General features: G+C 35.0%; 1 protein-coding gene across 2 annotated transcripts in view; it reads right to left on the bottom strand.

Moving 5' to 3' along the window:
- The window catches only part of STXBP3 (syntaxin binding protein 3), a 51,474-nt gene that overhangs the window by 4,325 nt on the left and 27,090 nt on the right, over positions 1-20,059 (bottom strand). The window contains exons 8-17 of one of the 2 annotated variants that reach the window (XM_032422188.1): positions 16,627-16,717; positions 13,795-13,919; positions 10,901-10,996; positions 10,709-10,766; positions 6,924-6,989; positions 5,860-5,940; positions 3,831-3,969; positions 3,430-3,536; positions 2,554-2,646; positions 795-880 (exon numbers count right to left, since the gene is read on the bottom strand). In XM_032422188.1, the coding sequence (XP_032278079.1) occupies positions 795-880; positions 2,554-2,646; positions 3,430-3,536; positions 3,831-3,969; positions 5,860-5,940; positions 6,924-6,989; positions 10,709-10,766; positions 10,901-10,996; positions 13,795-13,919; positions 16,627-16,717 (942 nt within the window). The remainder of the gene's footprint in view (positions 1-794; positions 881-2,553; positions 2,647-3,429; positions 3,537-3,830; positions 3,970-5,859; positions 5,941-6,923; positions 6,990-10,708; positions 10,767-10,900; positions 10,997-13,794; positions 13,920-16,626; positions 16,718-20,059) is intronic. The other variant, XM_032422197.1, reaches the window with a different exon arrangement.

Consider the following 20,059-nt stretch of genomic DNA (forward strand, 5'->3'; position numbering starts at 1 on the left):
AGATTCTGAAAATCTCACTCTAGAAAGCACCTAGAAGCTTTGGTTAAAATAAGAGTGAACTTTTTTTCACTCTTTATTTATTTAAAAAATTTTTTAAATTTAAATTCAATTAATTAACATATAATGTATTATTTGTTTCGGGGTATAGGTCTGTGATTCATCAGTCTTACATAATACCCAGTGCTCATTACAACACATACCCTCCCCAATGTCCATCATCCAGTTACCCCAACCTTCCACCCCTGTCCCCTCCAGCAACCCTCCATTTGTTTCCTATGCTTAAGAGTCTCTTATGGTTTGTCTCCCTCTCTGGTTTCATCTTGTTTCATTTTTAAGAGTGAACTTCTTTTTAAAAGCACAATGAAAGTAAACAAATAAGAGAAATCTCCAAAGGCTAGCAATAAAGAGGAAGCTAAAAACTAGAGTGGTAAACTGAGTTGAGGCTTGGTCTGCCTTGTGGAGAGTTAGTCTAATCTTAGCAAACAAGACTTGGGTGTTTACCCGTTTAATGAAGCCTTGGTATTGTGCAAAGTAGGGAGGGACTGGGAGTTGACACCCCTGCATAAGATAGGGCACTCATTTTTTTATGATAAAGTACATTTTCATACTGCTTACTTGGACTCATTTAAAATAGGTTGCATTTAAAAAAAAAAAAAAAAATAGGTTGCAGTTAAAGAAACACTGCCTTTTAAGTGACTATGCCTCCAGGAGAGTTGCCAGTATGAGCTCCTTCTGTACCATTTCAATTATTAGTCTGCAATATCATACTGACAATTTCAATTGATAGGTTTTACCTTACAGCTCCTGAGCCATTCCATACTGCTGGACACTGGGAACAATATGGCCATTCTTTTGAATCTAATCTATTATCAATGGCATCCTAGGGAAGAAAAGAATTAACACCATTAAAAAAATGTACATTCTAGGATTTTTTAAATTTGTATATTTTGCATAAGACTCAAAACTTGTGTTTACAATTAAGGAGCCTAAGATATGTAAATATTTAATAAAATAAGGTTAGCCCACTTGCTTCAAAAATTAATGCAATCCTTTACTTTCTTATTAAACCAATATTTACTGAATGTCTACATTTCTTCATTTGCAGGGTCTCCATATTGGTTTAAGGATTGCAGAGACCTTAATCTCTAGAGTGCTCGGGGTTTCTAAATACCCAGCCTAGTCCTGACATACCTCTTAGGCTACTGGAGAGTTCACCTTGCCCTTCACTGCAGTGGCTCTAAAATAGGATGTGCATCCCTGACCTAGGGGTAATCAAAACAATCCAATGGGATGAGAGAAGTTTTCCTTTTTGTTTAAAAAAATTTTCTATTTTAGGGTTACATTTTATGATATACTTATGTGTATAGGATGTGCTATATATAAAGATTATGCTTCACCAGTACAGTAATACACAGTTTGTAAATAATCATATACTACAAGCTCACGTTCACAATTTTTATGGTTAAGTATGCATGATTAAAACAGTTTGGAGACCACTGCTTTACAGCACAGCAGTATAAAAGGTATTATTAATAAGTGGGCATAAGGAATGAGCACAAGGTACTTAGTAGTAGTAGTCCAAGAATATTTCATTAAAACTGTAAGAAGCAAAGAAGTCAAGTTTCAGGAGAAATCCTGAAGGCCGTGGAATGCCACTGGGCCAAAACTGGATTTTCTTTTTTTAAAATTAATATGCAAATCCTTGTTACAGGGTTCAGGAAGTCAATTCTTATTTTAAAAGTACTATCCAAGAAAGACTACTTAGCTACATCCTTGTTATGGGTAGGGAAAAAAATCTTATGTTATAGAAAACAAAGTCTAGATTCTTTAAACTTTTCATCTATGATTAAGAATGTGTGAATGACATAAAATTAGCCAAGCAAAACAGGAAAATCATAGTCATAAATTGCACACATTTAGCTCCCAAAGCAAAGCAGAAACGGGTTTAAGTCAAAGGAAAACTGGAATAAATGAAACTATATTATTATAATTGAAAAACCAATGTCATGATTTTATTGCTCCTAATACAATTTTTACTAGTTCATTTTCTAATTTCCCATAATTGAATATTAATTTCTAAAAGCAAACAGTACTAAAGGCATAAACCATCTGTTGGACAGAATAGCAAACTATAGTTTACAATTTACAATTTAATAACACAAATACTTTTCCAAGAATACTGGAGTCTAACACTTTCTAACAGTGGTCATATGCAAATGTTATTTTGTTGAACTTTCATTCAAATAAATTATACTTCTGCTACATATAGTTATTTAAAACAAGTTTTTTTTTCCCATAAGGCAGTTATGTATGCTTACTTTTATTTATTTTGAGGCAGTCAGTGTGTAAGTTTATTTGAGATCTACACGGAAAGAATCTTCAAATTTCCTTTCCGCCCTTGACCCCGGATACAGCCTTCTTTTGTGAACCCTCCCAGTACTGCATACATTCCTGACCAATAGATATGCTCAGAATGACAGATAAACATACAGAAAGTAAAGAATACTCTACAGAAAGGCACTTAGGGTTTAAGTAAAATTTAATGAACTTTACCTCCAAAATATCTTTGACAAAAGGTGTCCATCGAGAGAGTTGAAAAGTTTCTTCTGTAGACCTATCCTTTCTTAATGGTTTGCTTTGTTGAGACTAATACAAATAGAGGAAAAAAATTTAAAACCTGTAATTTTATTTAGTAATATTCTCTTATTACATTTTCTTTGAAAAATATTTAAATTACAGCAAATACTATGTTGTATTTGACTTAAAACTAAGAGTGGAGGGGGCACCTGGGTGGCTCAGTCAGTTAAGTGTCTACTTTCGGCTCAGGTCATGATCTCAGGGTCCTAGGATCAAGCCCCATGTTGGGCTCCCTGCTCAGTGGGGAGTCTGCTTCTCCCTCTTCCCCTGTCCCCTCACTCATGCTTCCTCTCTATCTCAAATAAATAAATAAAATCTTAAAAAAAAAAAACCAAAAAACAAAAAACTAAGAGTGGAAATGCTTATTCAAAAAATCTGAATAGATGGTGTCACATAAATTCACCATATTTTGTGCTCGAATGATAAAATGTATAACAGTATTAGAAAATATATTTATTAGAAAATATATTTACTCAAAAGTGCTATAAAACTTGATGGGAAAGAGAGAGATTCTAAACAGAGTTCTTTCAAAATTTGCTATAAAGGGAATCATAGAGAAAAGCATAAAGAGCAAATTACAACAGAAGACGTAAGATATAAATTCACTAGAAAAATGTATTTGTCCAAATTACTCATTTATGGAAAAGAAAACAAAATTAAAAATTTTTTACTTACCAAATCTATACAGTGAAATTAAGAAGACTATGTGGATTCCCATATAAGAAAACATATTTAATGCAAACAACCACATACGTACAGATACGAATATATACTGAATGTAAGATTTCTTACTGGGGGGACAATGGGAACACCAAGGTAACTCCAGTTACGGATCATGTCGCTCTCATTTTCTATCTTTACATTCTGGATCAACCTGTCCAAATTTTCTTCTGTAGTTCCTTAGATAAAAATACGAGTGCACAGTCACACAATTGCTACCACAATCATGTCTAGGTTTCAGGTTGTACCCATGAGTAAAGCTTATTAAAGAAAAAGCAAATGTTTAATTATATACCCTTCGGGTCTTCTCCCAATGTCCTGTTTTTCCTCACATTCCTTACATTCTTACCCAATGTCAGCTACTACCTTTGAATTTTCTAAGACTCTCTTATGATCAATAGTAAATTACTTATTATAAAGTGATTTTAGAGCTGAGTATTTTAATATATTGATGAAAATAAAGTCTCTATTACCATTAATACTGAAGATGTAAAGTAGAATCGCTCTTATTTTATCATAATTATCATGATTTTTGTTGAGTAGAACTGGAAGAAGTACTCGCATAGAATCTTTCACCTTCTGTCCTTCTGCATCAGTTCCAAGTGCCAGGTCCTTAATGACAATTAAATATAGTCAGTGGCCTATAATCCAAATTCACTTTTCAGTTAAAAGTATCTTAAATCCAGGGGCGTCTGGCTGGCTCAGTCAGTACAGCATGTGACTCTTGATCTCAGGGTCATAAGTTCAAGCCCCACGTTGGGTGTAGAGATTACTTAAAAATAAAATCTTTAAAAAAATACCTTAAATCTTGCCAAATTTTAATGTAACACTGATGATACTTCAAATGTAGGCATCACTTGTAAACTACTGATTGTACAAAATATAAAAAGTCAAAAAATAATTCAGAGAGAAAATCATTAATCTAAACCTATGCTAATATGGTAGCCCTGAGCTACATGTGGCTAATGAGCACTTGAAATGTGGCTAGCCTGAATTAAGATGTGCTTATAAGTGAAAACACCAGATTTCTTGAAGACTTGGTGTGTAAAAAGGAATGTAAATTAGGGCGCCTGGGTGGCTCAGTCGTTAAGCGTCTGCCTTCAGCTCAGGTCATGATCCCAGGGTCCTGGGATCGAGGCCCACATCGGGCTCCCTGCTCGGCAGGAAACCTGCTTCTCCCTCTCCCACTCCCCCTGCTTGTGTTCCTGCTCTCGCTATCTCTCTCTCTGTCAAATAAATAAATAAAATCTTTAAAAAAAAAAAAAAAGGAATGTAAATTATTTCACTAACAATTTTTATATTGATTACATGTTGAAATGCTAAGGTTTCGAAAGCATTAGGTTAAGTCAAATGTATTATTAAAATTAACCACCTCTGTTTCTTTTTACCTTTTTATGTGACTACAATTGACCCTTGAGTAGCACAGGTTTGAAGTGTGTGGATCCACTTATACATGGATTTTTTTCAATAAATACAGCACAGTACTTTAAATGTATTTTCTCTTCCTTATGATTTTTTTTAGAAACATTTCATTTTCTCTAGCTTACATTACTATAAGAATATAGTATAATACATATAACATACAAAATGTGTGTTAATCAACTGTTTATGTTATCAGTAAGGCTTCTGGTCAACAGAAGGTCATTAGTGTGGGGGAGTCAAGTTTTGGGGGAGTCAAAAGTTAGACATGGATATTTTACCGTGGGGGGTCAGTACCCCGGATCCTCGTTCAAGAGTCAGCTATACTGTAATATTTAAAATTACATATGGCTTGGAGTGCCTAGGTGGCTCAGTTGGTTAAGCTTCAGACTCTTGATTTTGGCTCAGGTCATGGTCTCAAGGTCATGGGATTGAGACCCTATAGCTTAAGATTCTCTCTCCCTCTCCCTCTGCCCTTCCCCTGCTCAAACTCTCTTGCTCTCTGTCTCAAAATAAATCAATAAATAAAACTACATAGGGCTTGCATTCTGTTTCTCTTAGCACTGGTCTAAACATTTATGACATTACGGGGGGGGGGGGGGGGCTCTAAAACAAGTTAAATGTGCCAATGCAGTATGCTGCAGGATGCTGCATTAAATGTTGCACCTACTCAGAAAGGCCTGACGATAGAGCTACTCTGAAATAATGTTCCGAACACAAAAATTATCACATTTAACCAAATATGTACAGTCACAGATTAGGAGGGACGGCTTACTATGATACTTATAGCTACCTGATAATGTTGGTGGAAAGTGATGTATTTATTTTTATTTCTTAAGTAAGCTCCATGCTCAGTGTGGAGCCCAACATGGGGCTTGAACTCGACCCTGCAGAGATCAAGACCTGAGCTGAGATCAAAAGTCGGATGCTTAACTGACTGAGCCACCCAGGTGCTCTGGGAGTTATATATTTAAATACTGCCTAGTTGAGCCCCCTTCTAAGAGAGATTCTGCGATTTAGTGCACCTTACAAAGTTCAATCCGAAAATTTATGATGATATAGTACTTCTTACTCTGCACATACCTGTTCACTTTTGCAGAGCTTTTCTATATTAGGCTTGAATTTACTCATGCAATCTTCTGCTAAGTTAAGATGGACAACTTGCTGAAAAACAAAAGAAATCAATCGCTTAAATCATTTTAATTTCTTTTTGTGCAACTGATAGTATTAAACTTGTGAGACAGGCCTGAAGGAAATTATGAGCTGAGGTGGAAAGGAGGTACCATGTAAAGCAAGGAAAGTAGCTCAAGAAAAAGGAAAAAGTGAGAATTAACATGGTCCACAGGGAATAATCAACAGACAGCAAAAAACAGAAGGGCTGAATATATGTTTAAGAGTACTGAAAAAGAAGGTTAGAAAAATAAAAAGCTAAGTCCTGAAAGTCCAGCAGAAAAAAGTTTTTGGATTTATATTATTGGTTCTTTTTTTTTTTTTTTTTTAAAGATTTTATTTATATTTGACAGAGAGACACAGCGAGGGAGGGAACACAAGCAGGGGGAGTGGGGGAGGGAGAAGCAGGCTTCCTGCAGAGCAGGGAGCCTGATGTGGGGCTCGATCCCAGGACCCCGGGATCATGACCTGAGCTGAAGGCAGATGCTTAACGACTGAGCCACCCAGGCGCCCCTATTATTGGTTCTTGATTAGGGTGCTGTACGATAAAAAATGAGTTAAGACTATTTAGATAATGACTCATAGGAAAGACTGATACAGCAAAAAGAACAGTTTACCTGCCAACACGCTTAACTGCCCTTAACTACTAAGATATAACTATTAAAGAACCAAGTAGAATAACAACTGCTGGTTAATATAATGTTGAATTTTCTTATTAAGTTGATAAATACAAAATTCTCTGGCTATTGAAGACAAAGATATAAAAAGCTAACGCTGGATTTGGATGAATCTGGATTACATACAGAGAACACTATTGAGAAGCTTAGATTTTTGGAATATTTCTCAGACCTAGAGTAAAATTTTAGAGGATAACTAACACCAAGTATTCCATGACACCTACTACTAAAACTGACTATAGAACTGGAAGGACTAATAAACTAAAAATGATAAAGTATCTCATATACAATACTGCTTACCTTAGTAATCTGTTTACGGAAATGAGGCATCTTTTTCATCAATTGGGCAAGAGCACTAAGCGATGTCTAGAAAAAAAAGTCAAACATTTTTAAAGCAAACTTATAATTCAGGTATTCTATATAACAATTTTTGTAGTTTCTTATTTTTTTAAAGATTTATTTTATTTATTTGAGAGAGAGAGCGCATGTGAGTGCATGCCCAGAGTGTGGGGCAGAGGGAGAGTCTTAAGCAGATTCCACGCTGAGTGTGGAGCCCGAAGTAGGGCTCAATCTCACGACCCTGAGATCACGACCTGAGCTAAAACCAAGAATCGGACGCTTAACTGACTGTGTCACCCAGGCGTCCCTCTATATAACAATTTTTCAAATCCTGCAGTTTTATTGCTAATTTTCTAAATATTTGGCAAATTAAAAAAAAATAAATCCAAGAGACTTTCAGTTTCAGTCACAATAAAGTAGCCGATATCAAAATTATTCTCCCCCCATAAACAAAAACAGAACTGGACAAAATAAGTAAGACAACAGTTCTCAGGCAATGGATAAGAAAAAGAGCTCACAGCTAAGATACTTGAGCAAAAGAAAGCACAGGTGATCCTTGCACTCACCCTGGTTTTTCCCTGGGACACTTTCCAAAACACAGTGAAAGGAAGTAGAATTCAAGTAAAAAGCACTAGTCTCTCTGGGCAGAGGAAAAAGAGATCAGAGTTTGGGGCTGGTGAGGTAGGGTCTGGGGGGGCAAGGTGCTAGAGAGAAAGAGCCAGTCAGTCGCAACATAATTCAAAGATAAAACTCAAAGAGGTATTGCCTTTGGATCCCTGGCTGCGTGTGTAAAGGGCAAAACTCTTAAAGGCCTAGCATGGAACAACTGCTGGGTGGCTAAATGCTAGACAGAGATTTCAGAGGGGTCTTAGTGCTAAGAAAATACTGGTATTCTTTGATCCAAAGAAGAGAGTGCCAAGTGAACATCCCAGACATTCAGTACTAGGACTGTCTTTGGACTAAGTGCAAAAGGAAAATACACTCACCATAACAACACCTGGCATGAAGTCTCAACAGAATTAAGGTTATTTATCAGCAAATTAAATGCCTGCCAGAACAGAAATCAATACTCTTTGCAGAGAGAACATCATCTAGTGCCTCTGCAATATGTTATCTGCGATGTCTAACATACACTAAAATATTACTGGTCATGTAAGACAGAAAAAAGTGGTCAATACCAAAGTTATAAAATAGTCAATAAACGCAGACCCAAGACAAAGAGGATGTGGTATATATACACAACGGAATATTATTCAGACATAAAAAAGAATGACATCTTGCCATTTGCAACAACATGGATGGATCTAGAGAGTCTAATGCTAGTGAAATAAGTCAGTCAGAGAAAGACAAATACCATATGGATTTCACTCATGTGGAATCTAAGAAACAAAACAAATGAACAGAGAATAAAAGAGACAAACCAAAAAGCAGACTCTTAACTACAGGGAACAAACTGATGGTTACAAAAGGGTAGGTGGGTAGGGGGATGGGTGAAATAGGTGATGGGGATTAAGAATGTACTTATCATGACGAACACTGAGTAATGTATGGAACTGTCGAGTCACTATATTTTATACCTGAAACTAATATAACACTGTATGTTAACTATACTGGAATTAAAAAAAAAAAAGAGGTTGACCCAAGACAATCTAGATGTTGGAAGTTAACAGACAAGAAATTAAAAGATAACACATTTGTGTTAAAGAAAACAGGAAAAGATGGAATACATGGATGAAAAGATACAGTATTTCAACAGAAAATTAGAATTTATTTTAAAACTTCAATGTCTTAGAAATGCAGTATTAGAAATTAAAAATACAAAAAAAAAAGAGAAAGAAATTAAAAATACAGTGATTCTGCTACATTGCTGGCGGGACTGTAAAATGGTATAGCCACAACAGTATGGAATTTTCTTATAAAGTTAAACATACATTTTACTATATAACCCAGCAATCCCATTTTATTTTTTTCAAAGATTTTATCAATTTATTTGAGAGACAGAGAGAGAGCGCACAAGCGAAGGGAAGAGGTAGAGAGAGAAGGAGGCTCCTCGCTGAGCAGGGAGCCCAACGCGGGGCTTGATCCCAGGGTCCCGTGATTATGGCCTGAGCTGAAGGCAGACGCTTAACAGACTGAGCCACCCAAGTGCCCTCCAGCAATCCCACTCTTAATTATTTACCCAAGTGAATGAAAACATCTGTTTACACAAAACCTGAATGTTTTATAGTGGCTTTATTCATAATTGCCAACAACCTGAAAAAAAAGTATTCAGCAACTGAGCCACCCAGGCGCCCCCCAAAATAACATCTTAAGTTTATAAACACATGTTGAGTAAAATATATAACAACAACAGCACAAAAGATGAAGGGGGTAAATGCAGCTAAACTGTTATAAGGTTGAATTATTCAGGACATGGAAAATTATAGTCTACTTTAAGGTAGACTATAATAATGATACATTTTTGGGTGCCTGGGTGGCTCAGTTGGTTGAGCACCCGACTCTATTTTAGCTCAGGTCATGATCTCAAGGTTGTGAGATCAAGCCCCGAGTTGGGCTCCTCGAGCTCAGTGCAGAGTCTGCTTGAGATTCTTCCTCTCCTTCTGCCCCTCCCCCACTTGCACATGCCTCTCTCTAAATAAATAAATAAAGTCTCAAAAAAAAAAAAGGAATATTACAGGGACTTATTTCTCATAAACCTGGAATCAAATATCCTAATCATAATATTAGCAAAGAGATTCAGTGATATAGGAAAAGGATAATGCATCAAGACCAGTGCAACTTATTCCAGGAATGTATGGTTGGTTTGTTATCATATTAACAGAAAAAAGGAGAAAAAAAATAATTTCAATAGATGCATGTGATGAAATCCAACACCCATTCTGATTACAAAAACCAAAACCACAACCTGTTTTGCAAATTAAGAATAGAAGGGGTAATCCAGATAAAGGATGTATCAAGGGGCGCCTGGGTGGCTCAGTCAGTTGAGCACCCAACTCTTGATTTCGGTTCACATCATGATCTCAGGGTCATGTGATGGAGCCCTACACTGGGCTCCACTCTGGGTGTGGAGCCTACTTGGGATTCTCTCTCCCTTGCCCTCTGCCTGCCCCGCCCACCCTTGTGCTCTCTCTCTCTCTCAGAAAAAAAAGAAAAAGAAAAAAAAGGATGTATCTAAAATAACCTAAGTCTAACACAACACTCAATGGTATAATATCAAACATGTTTCTCCTGGGGGAATGTGACAAGGATATTCTCTATCATCAATTCTATTCTACATTATAGAGCTAGGAAATATTAACTACTAAGAAAACTATTTTAAAATGTATAAAGATTAGAAAGGATCAGGCTAAATTTTCTTTATTCACAGATGATATTATTGTGTAATATTTTGGAATGATGGAAATGTTCTCTATCTTGATTTAGGTGGTAGTTCCAAATATATATATAAAATAGTTACTCAGTACTCACTTAAGATTTGTGCACTTAGGTAAATTACACCTTGAAATAAAAAAAATCTAGCAAAAATGCACTGATGACATTGGCTAAATGGCTTTTTAAAAATAAACTCAATGAAGCAAGAGAGACAAAATTGTTAGGACTAGATAATGGGTACATGGGAGTTCATTTTCTCTACTTTTGTGTATGTTAGAAATTTCCCAAAATGGAATATTAAAAAGATAAAATAAAAATTTTAACACATTTTAAAATTCACCATCATTATTTTGAGTGTTAAATAAAAGTCTTACCTTTCCTTCTGTTGCTTTCTTCGTTGATGAAATTTCCTTCATTAGTTTGGGAATTTCCCTGTCAAATTTAAGAAAATTCTTTAGGTTTCTGAGGTGTTACTCTTTACAGAAATATTCTAAGATTATAAAATTTACTTTCATGTACTTAGTGCCTAAAAAATATGGAATAAAAATTAAAATGGGTTCACATACTCTAATACAACTGCAATATGCCGATGTCGAATTCTGACCCAGAGGTCATCATCTTCTTCAAGGATTGCCTCCTTTTCTTTCCCATCTGTTTTGTATCTACAAGTAGACAGAAATATAAATCTTTTGGATTATCCCCCACCAAAAGTAGAAGAAACATTTTTACAATCAATAATTTTAAGACACAACTCAAGAAATTAAACAATACGTACATTCAACCCAGTATTTTAGGATGATAATGAATACCTACTTTGATTAAGGCATATTGCTTGCTATCCTTACATTAAAAATCAAAGTGCTATGTCTACCAAGACAGCTTTCAAATGTTAGGGTTTAGCTCAGCAAAATGTTATTTTATGGAACAAAAATTCAACATTCTACAATCAACTCTAAGAACAAGACTAAATTTATATTAACAACGTCTTCTAATTGCTTAAAATACTTTTTTGATGTGTTCATAACCATCAGCACAACTATCAAACACTCATTAAGTGAAGAACAGAAATGTCACCTCCAATGTAGTCTATTAAATACTGAAGGTGTTTCAGAGTTAACATTTTCATAAACATGTATCCAAGTAAATAAATTCATAAACATGTATCACCTGTTTCTATATTCTTCCCTAATCCTATAACCACATGTCCTTTGAAGAATGGGAAAGGAAATGAGAAAACAAATGTCATAAAAAATTGTGATTGCTTTCATGAGTACTACTGACGTAAGAAGCAATTCAAAGGTTCATGAAATTACTCAAAATGGGCTTCCTGACTGCCTCCCCAAATGTAATTTCTCCCTTCTCTTTTTATGCAGATAGCCTCCTTCCATCTGTGGAGCTAGGGAGATTCAATCACCCCTGCAACTCTCAATTTCCTGAGCCAAGATTAGGAAGGACAGCTTTGAACTTTCCCAACTCTAGATTACAGACAATAAATGTAGATTTCTACTGTATGAGTACAATCACTTTCCTAACTCCCAAAATTACAGGCCCCACCTATAAAACCATTTACCTATGCAGTCTTAAGTGCAGATAGCCAAATGTAGAATGATTGTGCTTAACCAGAACACACTAAGGACAGAAGCAGCCCATTTGCCATTTAAAAATGCCACTTTGTACTTACATAACATCTTTAACCTTTGATTTATACACAAAGATTAAGGCAGCAAGCCTAACAATACTAAAAGATGATGACAACTCCATTTTAAGAGTACATTTAAAGAGATCACCAAGATAAAAAATAGAATATGGATACTCAGAATTTCCTGCTTTGTAATGTTTCCAATTAACAATTGTAATGGAGCACAAACCATAGGGAGTTCAAGCTTCCATCCTAAGTCTTATCTCTGGACTTTGCTGATTCATAATAGGGAGTATTGCTGGCTTTTTTTTTTTTTTAATAAGTCTCTCCCTTACTCTTAAAAAAATTAAACCTTACTTTCCTTGCCAGCAAACCTAGGGAGATAATTTTTTTTTTTTAAGTAGGTTCCATGCCCAGCACAGAGCCATTGCAATGAGGGGCTTGAAGGGAGATTAATATTTTATTTATTTATTTATTTATTTTGGAGAGGGAGGGGCAAAAAGAGGGAGAGAATCTTAAAGCAGGCTCCACACCCAGAGCGGACCCCAACATGGGGCCTGATCTGACCTGAGCTGAAATCAACAGTTGGGACGTTTTAACCGACTGAGCCACCCAGGCGCCCCGAGAGATAAATACTTTAAATAGTAGGTTAGAAATGTCTGACACGTATGTCTACGGTCTGGAACCAAAGGATTTAGCGTCCATCAGTTTAATTCTTTTTTTCTTTTTCTTTCTTTCTTTCTTTTTTTTTTTTAGTTTAATTCTTTTCTAAATCTCTTGAGCAATGCAGGTTTAGAGACCTAAAGGACAAGAGAGGTAAATAGTATCTCTTCTGAAAATTCTGAAAAAACTGCTTGAAACTACTTTTGTATTAGAAAAAATAGCAATACTGATTTCTCTGTCACCAGACATTAATATAAACTACACAGAGAAAAATTCAGAAGCCAGGATTTGACCAGAATGCAAATAAACATACAAGAGAAAATACATAAATACAATACATACAGTAGAAAAAAGATCTTTTCATCTATTAAAATTACTAAATTAATTTAAACATAAAATTTCAGAAAACTGACTAATTTTCCTTTTTACCACTATTTTTAAACAGTAAATCATAGATGAAAAATGCCAATTTGGACTTAGAGATTATGATATCGACATGTAAATATATAGATGTATGTACACCTATACACACTCATAATGATTCACTATAATACAGTAAAATGGTTCCTTGATAGAAAAGTCATTTCACTTTTGATTTAGCTCTCTATTTGGCATTACTTTTAAAGTAAATATGCTTATATCAGAGTTAAGTCAAGAGATACGAAATTAGTAACATTATGCCTATTCTCAATAGTTATCCTATTCAGTTTTCTAGTCTTCTAATCTTCTTAAATACATTATATTGACAAGACACACACACAGATACTTTTGCGTGTGTGATTCAGAATAATTATAGCCTAACAGCCTAACAAGTTTGAATATGGTTTCCACTTCAATAAATATAGTCGTGGGCCTGGTACTTACTCTTAACATAAGCAAAAAGTCCAAATTCCACCTGTTTAAATGTAGCTTTGTTATAGACATAGTTAAGGAAGCAACCATACCAAAAGAAGCTTCAAAGCAGTCAAATTACCCATTAACTTACAAGGTCAAGATATTTTTAATACGTTCTGATTATAGGGTAAGAGGATGATAAAGTTTCTGAATATCAAATTACAGGGGCTTTCGATTTCTGGTGCCTACACGAGTCATTAAATGCTCATATCCTATATATCCTGCTTGTATATGCCCCTTATATGCCCTTCAAGTTATACTTGCTTGTATGTATCATTCTCAATTGGCAGTAGATCATATGCCATTGCCTGAAAGGTCAGTTCATGCAGGACAGTGGACACAGGATCAAAGCCACGATCAATTATTATGAGCTGGGAATGAGTTTTACCCTGGAATAACAAGATAAAATTATCTTCAGAAACGTCAATTTCTTTGTATGAACACCTTGTTAATATCTCAGAAAACAAAAGCAGACTTTTCCTAAGTTCTGTCTCATTCTTAAGAACGTGAAGTTCTATTAAAATAGAAAAATCAGAGTAGCACAGTAAGGGAAAAAAAACAAGACTACAAAAACGAAAGCTTTCATAATTAGATTAAGGGGCTATATTCAATAAAACAATATTGTGAAAATTCATTTTAAAAAAAGTAACATTTGCCTTGCGCTAAAATTCATTTTCTTAGGAATTCAGCTCCATAAACCCTAAAACTGATATAAATTATGAACAGTAGTTACTACTAAAGCTCTAAGCACATGTGCTAAGCAAAAAACAAGTTACAGCAACCCTGTGAGGCAGGTATTATTATCTCCATTTGATGAGGGCATTAAAGCTTAAAATTCAGTAACTTGCCCAAATCACATAGCTAGTAAGTGGCAGGATGGAGATTCCAACCCAGGTCAGTTTCACTCCATACCTGTGCTCTTAACTGTTATGCTATTTAAAAAGATTATATTGATGCCAACTAAGATGGCAAATCAAAATGAAAGCCTTGTTATTAATTCACAAACAGCACTAATCATTAAACAGTGAATAATAGTGCTGGGAAAAGTATTGTTACTATCAGTATCTTTCATACTTCATTTTAGAAAGTAATAAATTCTTTGGATTATTATTTAAAGCAGTAAGAAATAACCACAACTCCACGCAAGTAATGAATCACTAAATTCTGCCCCTGAAACTAATACTACACTATATGTTAACTTGAATTTAAATAAAATCTTGCAAGAAAAATAAATAACTACAACTCATTAAACAAACATTTCCTATTTATTTACATATATGAGACATAGGTAAATTAAGATAGACCTTTAAAAAAATGTTTAATTAACCATTTACTCGTTTAAACTCATTTGAGCCAGTATGGTACAGTGGTTAAAAGCACAGCCTCTGGAATAACATAGATCCAGGTATGAGTCCAGTCTTGACCATTATCTTGCTGTTAAGACTTTGGACAAACTGTTTTAACTTGTTAGTATCTCAGTATTCTCATTTGTAAAACAAAATATAACCACAACCTCTGCTGTAGAAGATTATTGTAAAATTTAATGTAATAACACCATAATACATTTAGTACCTAGCACTTAGTAAGCTTTCAATACATCTAAGTTATAAGTCCTCAAAAAGACAAATAAGAAAAAGATAGTACAATATAAGTGTTATATCATGGGTTGGGGTTATGACAGTATGTGGAAGGAAGTCATTTGACCTGAAGAGTCAGGAAATGCTTCAGAAAGGAGGTGACACTTCATCATGTCCTTAAGTGAAAGAAAAGTATCAAGTATTTGAAGGATGTATAATTTCCCAGGCAGAAAAATGGAAAGGACAAGTTTGTTTTTCGTGGATTTTGCCTTTTTTTTCCCCACTGAAATTATGAAGGACAAAAGGATATTTACTAACATACTGATCATATATCTCTTCCCTCATTCAACATACATTTATTGACTATTACTATGCTACACACTGAGCCACACTGAGCCACTGTTTTCCTAACTACAACCAGAACAGCTTTCACCAGACCACTAGTAACTTTTAGAGTTCTAAACTAACATTACATCTAAGCTTACACCCGCCCACTCCAGTGCAGTTGTTTGTGAATTTCCCTTTTTCATTATGCCTCTGCCAAAGAATCTGGTTATCTAAGCAACAAAGTCCCTCTTTTATAATGTTGTACTTATTCTTTAAGTTAAAGAGCCTCTTCCTCTGGGGTGCCTTCCAAGATTCCAGTTAGAAAAAGATTAAGCCCCTGCCTATACTCCCATTATATTCTACTATGTATTATTCTTTTCATTCCACTTACTAAATAACACTGTATCAGTCATTTCCTTGCCCTTCTCCTCTTAGTTCTAAATTAGCAACAATTTCTTCCATTCATTTCATATGGCTCTCTAGACTCCTGGCCCCACCTCCTTCAGTCTCCTCAGACTCTTCATTCTCCAACCCAAGCCTAAATGCTGGTATTCTCCAGGTCCCACTCTTAGTCTCTGATTACTTTATACTATCTTCTTAAGATAAATAACAGCTGCCATTTATTAAACTCCTGTATGTGCCAGACATGTTAATTCACCTAATCTTCATACCAACCAAGCAAGCTATGTTTATCTCATCCATTTTACAGACGAAAATACAACTCAAAGTAGATAATTTGTGCAAAGTCAGAGCTAGTAATAACAAAAATACCTATATTTATTGTTTACTCAGTAGTAAGCATCATTATAAGAACTTTAAAAGTAGTAACTCCTTTAACCCTCTACTTTATAAAATAGGTATTCTTATTATCCTCATTTTACAGATAAAAAAATTTAGGCACAGAGAAGCTACATAATTTGCCCAAACTGACATATCTATGAATTAAATGGCAGAGCCAGGATTTGGACACAGTGCTTACTTCAAAACCCATATCAAAAAAAACAAAAACAAAAACAAAAACAAAAACAAACAAAACCATATCTTCCCCACAAAACCTCACTATTAAGCTTTCAGCTACCATCTACGTTAATGATTCCCAAATTAGTACTGGACAATGAACAATAGTTTTTTTGGTTTGTGAAGAGATAAGACAGACTTTGTGCATAATCACTATTTGCCTTTTATACATTACCTTTATCAGGCTCTTTTCATCAATCTTGTAGTAGTTTTCAAGTTTTTTTTCAACAAGCTGGGCAAGCTTACTGGCATTATCTAGAGGTTTACTGAAAGTGAAAAAAATGTTCAAACAATTATCTTTCTTTCAAAACATGTTACAATACCATAAAGCTGAATTCTAAAATTAAACCATGTAACAATTTATTAATTTAAAAGAGTTTATAAACACAGAGAAGTTCTATACCAATTTGTCTGGATTTTACAAATGTAAATCTTATATGTGCTTCAGATTTTCTTAATGTAAAGAAAATAATATAAATAAAATTGCAGTTCTCTTTATTTCCTTCCCTTCCTAGGCTTCTCTTCTACCTCTCCCCAACCCCCAATTGCAACCACTATCATGAATTTGGTGTGTATTCTTCCTATCAATGCTGTTATATATTTTTACTATTTTATATATGTTTAATAGTAGTATATGTTATATATATGCTTGAGACCTATCTATGTTGACACATATATATCAAATTTATTCATTTTATTTCTATATAGTATTCCATCATATAATTATACTGGATTCTATGTATTCATTCCCTTAAGGATAGATAGACATTTAAGTCATTCTCAATTTTATACTATTTCAAAAAACACTGAAACAAATATTTTGTAAATAAATCTCCATGTATGTTTCTCTACTCTAAAAGTATAACTGCCGAGTCATAAAGTACATTTTTTACTTTTTTAGATATTAGCATATTACTCTCCAAATTAGTTGACCAATTATCCTTCCCACTAGCAGTGTGAGATTTCCCGTGTTCTCTAACATCTAATCAGTTTTCCAATATAATCTTTTGCATAAAATCTTATATATCCCTCTCTACTAAAATGATAAAATCATAGTCTAAATTACATCTTCATGACCAGTGGCATTAGTATAACTTTTGGGTCTACAAGAAAAATGCTGGAAAACGCTCCTCAATTAGCCCACCAACCTCAAAAATGGAGGGTCTCATTGTGAGGCCTTCAAAGAGTAAAAGACTCTTTAGGTGTAATACCTTAAAAATAAATAAAGCAGCAACTATAAAGAATAATTTATTACACATTTTGCTGTAAAATATTTTCAAAAGGAAGTAATTTTATGTTTGAATTATACTTTAACAGTACATAAGATATAAAGGAATGCTTTGAGAAAGTACAAGTAGGATTCTATTTTATTTTATTTTTTTTTAAAGATTTTATTTATTCACTTGACAGAGAGAGACACAGCAAGAGAGGGAACACAAGCAGGGGGAGTGGGAGAGAGAGAAGCAGACCTCCCACCGGGCAGGGAGCCTGACGCGGGGCTCGATCCCAGGACCCCGGGATCATGACCTGAGCCGAAGGCAGACGCTTAATGACTGAGCCACCCAGGTGCCCCTACAAGTAGGATTTTAAAAGCCTGGATTATTCGTTAACTATTGCAGTAACTCAAAACAGGTCCACTGGTGAGCTTTTAAATTATTAATTGGTTATATTTACTCATCCTGAACAGAGTCAACACGAAGAACAGAAACTTGAACAGCAACTGAACTCTAGCAGAAGACAAACCACTTAGCTCTGTTCCCCTGAGTTCAGAATGTAATTAGTACATCACCTATAAGAAAAAGAAAGTTTTCAATACCTGATGTATGTATGAGTAGAGCTTATTAGGCAGCATCTGAATTAAGGAGAATTGCTATATTTTTCTAAGTAATTAATAGATTTTTTAAGTGGTTAACAGTAATGCAACTTAAAGTATCACATGAATTTGAAATTAAACAGTTCAGCCAAGTAACCTGATCAATGCCAAAGTTCAAATTAAAGAAACTTCTAAAAGAGAAATGAGTGATAATACTTATTATTTGTACACTACAACAAAAACTAATGATGTGGGGTGCCTGGGTGGCTCAGATGGTTAAGCGTCTGCCTTCGGCTCAGGTCATGATCCCAGGGTCCTGGGATCAAGCCCCACATCGGGCTCCTGGCTCAGCGGGGAGCCTGCTTCTCCCTCTCCCTCTGCCTCTCCCCCTGCTCATGCTCTCTCTCTCTGTATCTCTGTGTCTCAAATGAATAAATAAAATCTTTAAAAAAAAAAAAACACAACTAATGATGTACTGTATGGTGACTAACATAACAGAATAAAAAATAAAAAATAGGGGCGCCTGGGTGGCTCAGTTGGTTAAGCGACTGCCTTCGGCTCAGGTCATGATCCTGGAGTCCCTGGATCGAGTCCCGCATCGGGCTCCCTGCTTGGCAGGGAGTCTGCTTCTCCTCTGACCCTTCCCCCTCTCATGTGCTCTCTCTCATTCTCTTTCTCTCAAATAAATAAATAAAATCTTTAAAAAAATAAAATAAAATAAAATAAAAATACTTATTAGTTGTACCACAGTATATTTACTACTATCATTTTACTGGTGCCATGCACTATTCTGAATGCTTTACAGAGTTCTAACAACTTTTTAAGATGGGTATTATTATCATTCCCATTTCATAGATAAGGAAACTGAGGGCAGAAGGGTCACACAGCTAGCAATTAGCAGAGATTAAAATCCAACCTGCCTGGTTACACACAACACAGATGACTCTCAGAACATAATGTTGAATAAAGAAGCCAGAAACAAAAAATATCACACTTTTACAAAAAATATTCCATTTTTACCAAGTTCAACATCAAGCAAAACTACAATGTGTTAGAAGTCAGCAGTGACCTTTGGGGAGGAGAGGGGGCTGGTGACCAAGGGGGCTCATGAGCAGAACCTCTGGGATGCCATCTATGTTCTATTTCTTGACCTTGGTGGGGTTAGCAGGATATGTCCACTTTGGAATAATTTATCAAGCCATACACATAATTTATGTACTTTACAGTAAATCTTATTTTTAAAAAGCAAATAAATAAAGGTACATAGTGTTAAAGTCAAACTTTATTCTTAAAAAAAAAAACAAAACCCAATAATCTATTTAAAATAGCCACTGGAATTAGAGGGAGACCTGGGTGGCTCAGTCGGGTTTGGTGTCTGCCTTCAGCTCAGGTCATGATCCCACGGTCCTGGGATCGAGTCCTGCATTGGGCTCTCTGCTCAGCGGGGAGCCTGCTTCTCCCTCTGCCTGACACTCCCCCTGCTTGTGCTCTCCCTCTCCGACAAATAAATAAATAAATAAATAAATAAATAAATAAATAAAATCTTAAATAAATATATACATACATACATACTTTGACACTAAAACCACTATTCAGATAATATGGCCATTCAAATTTGGTGAAAATTTAACAAAACATTAATTGTAAGACTGTATTCTCTATATGACAATAAAGACATTTCCCCTAAGCATTCCTTAAACTCATGAAAGTGTTTGCAAATCATACCAAATTTAAGCACTGAAATTTAGTAACAGAGGCTATTAGTTGCTCTGAAATTTCAACCTTAAACTTTAAA

This window comes from Phoca vitulina, unplaced genomic scaffold (genome assembly GCF_004348235.1).
Source record: "Phoca vitulina isolate PV1807 unplaced genomic scaffold, GSC_HSeal_1.0 scaffold2, whole genome shotgun sequence".
Lineage (NCBI taxonomy): Eukaryota > Metazoa > Chordata > Mammalia > Carnivora > Phocidae > Phoca > Phoca vitulina.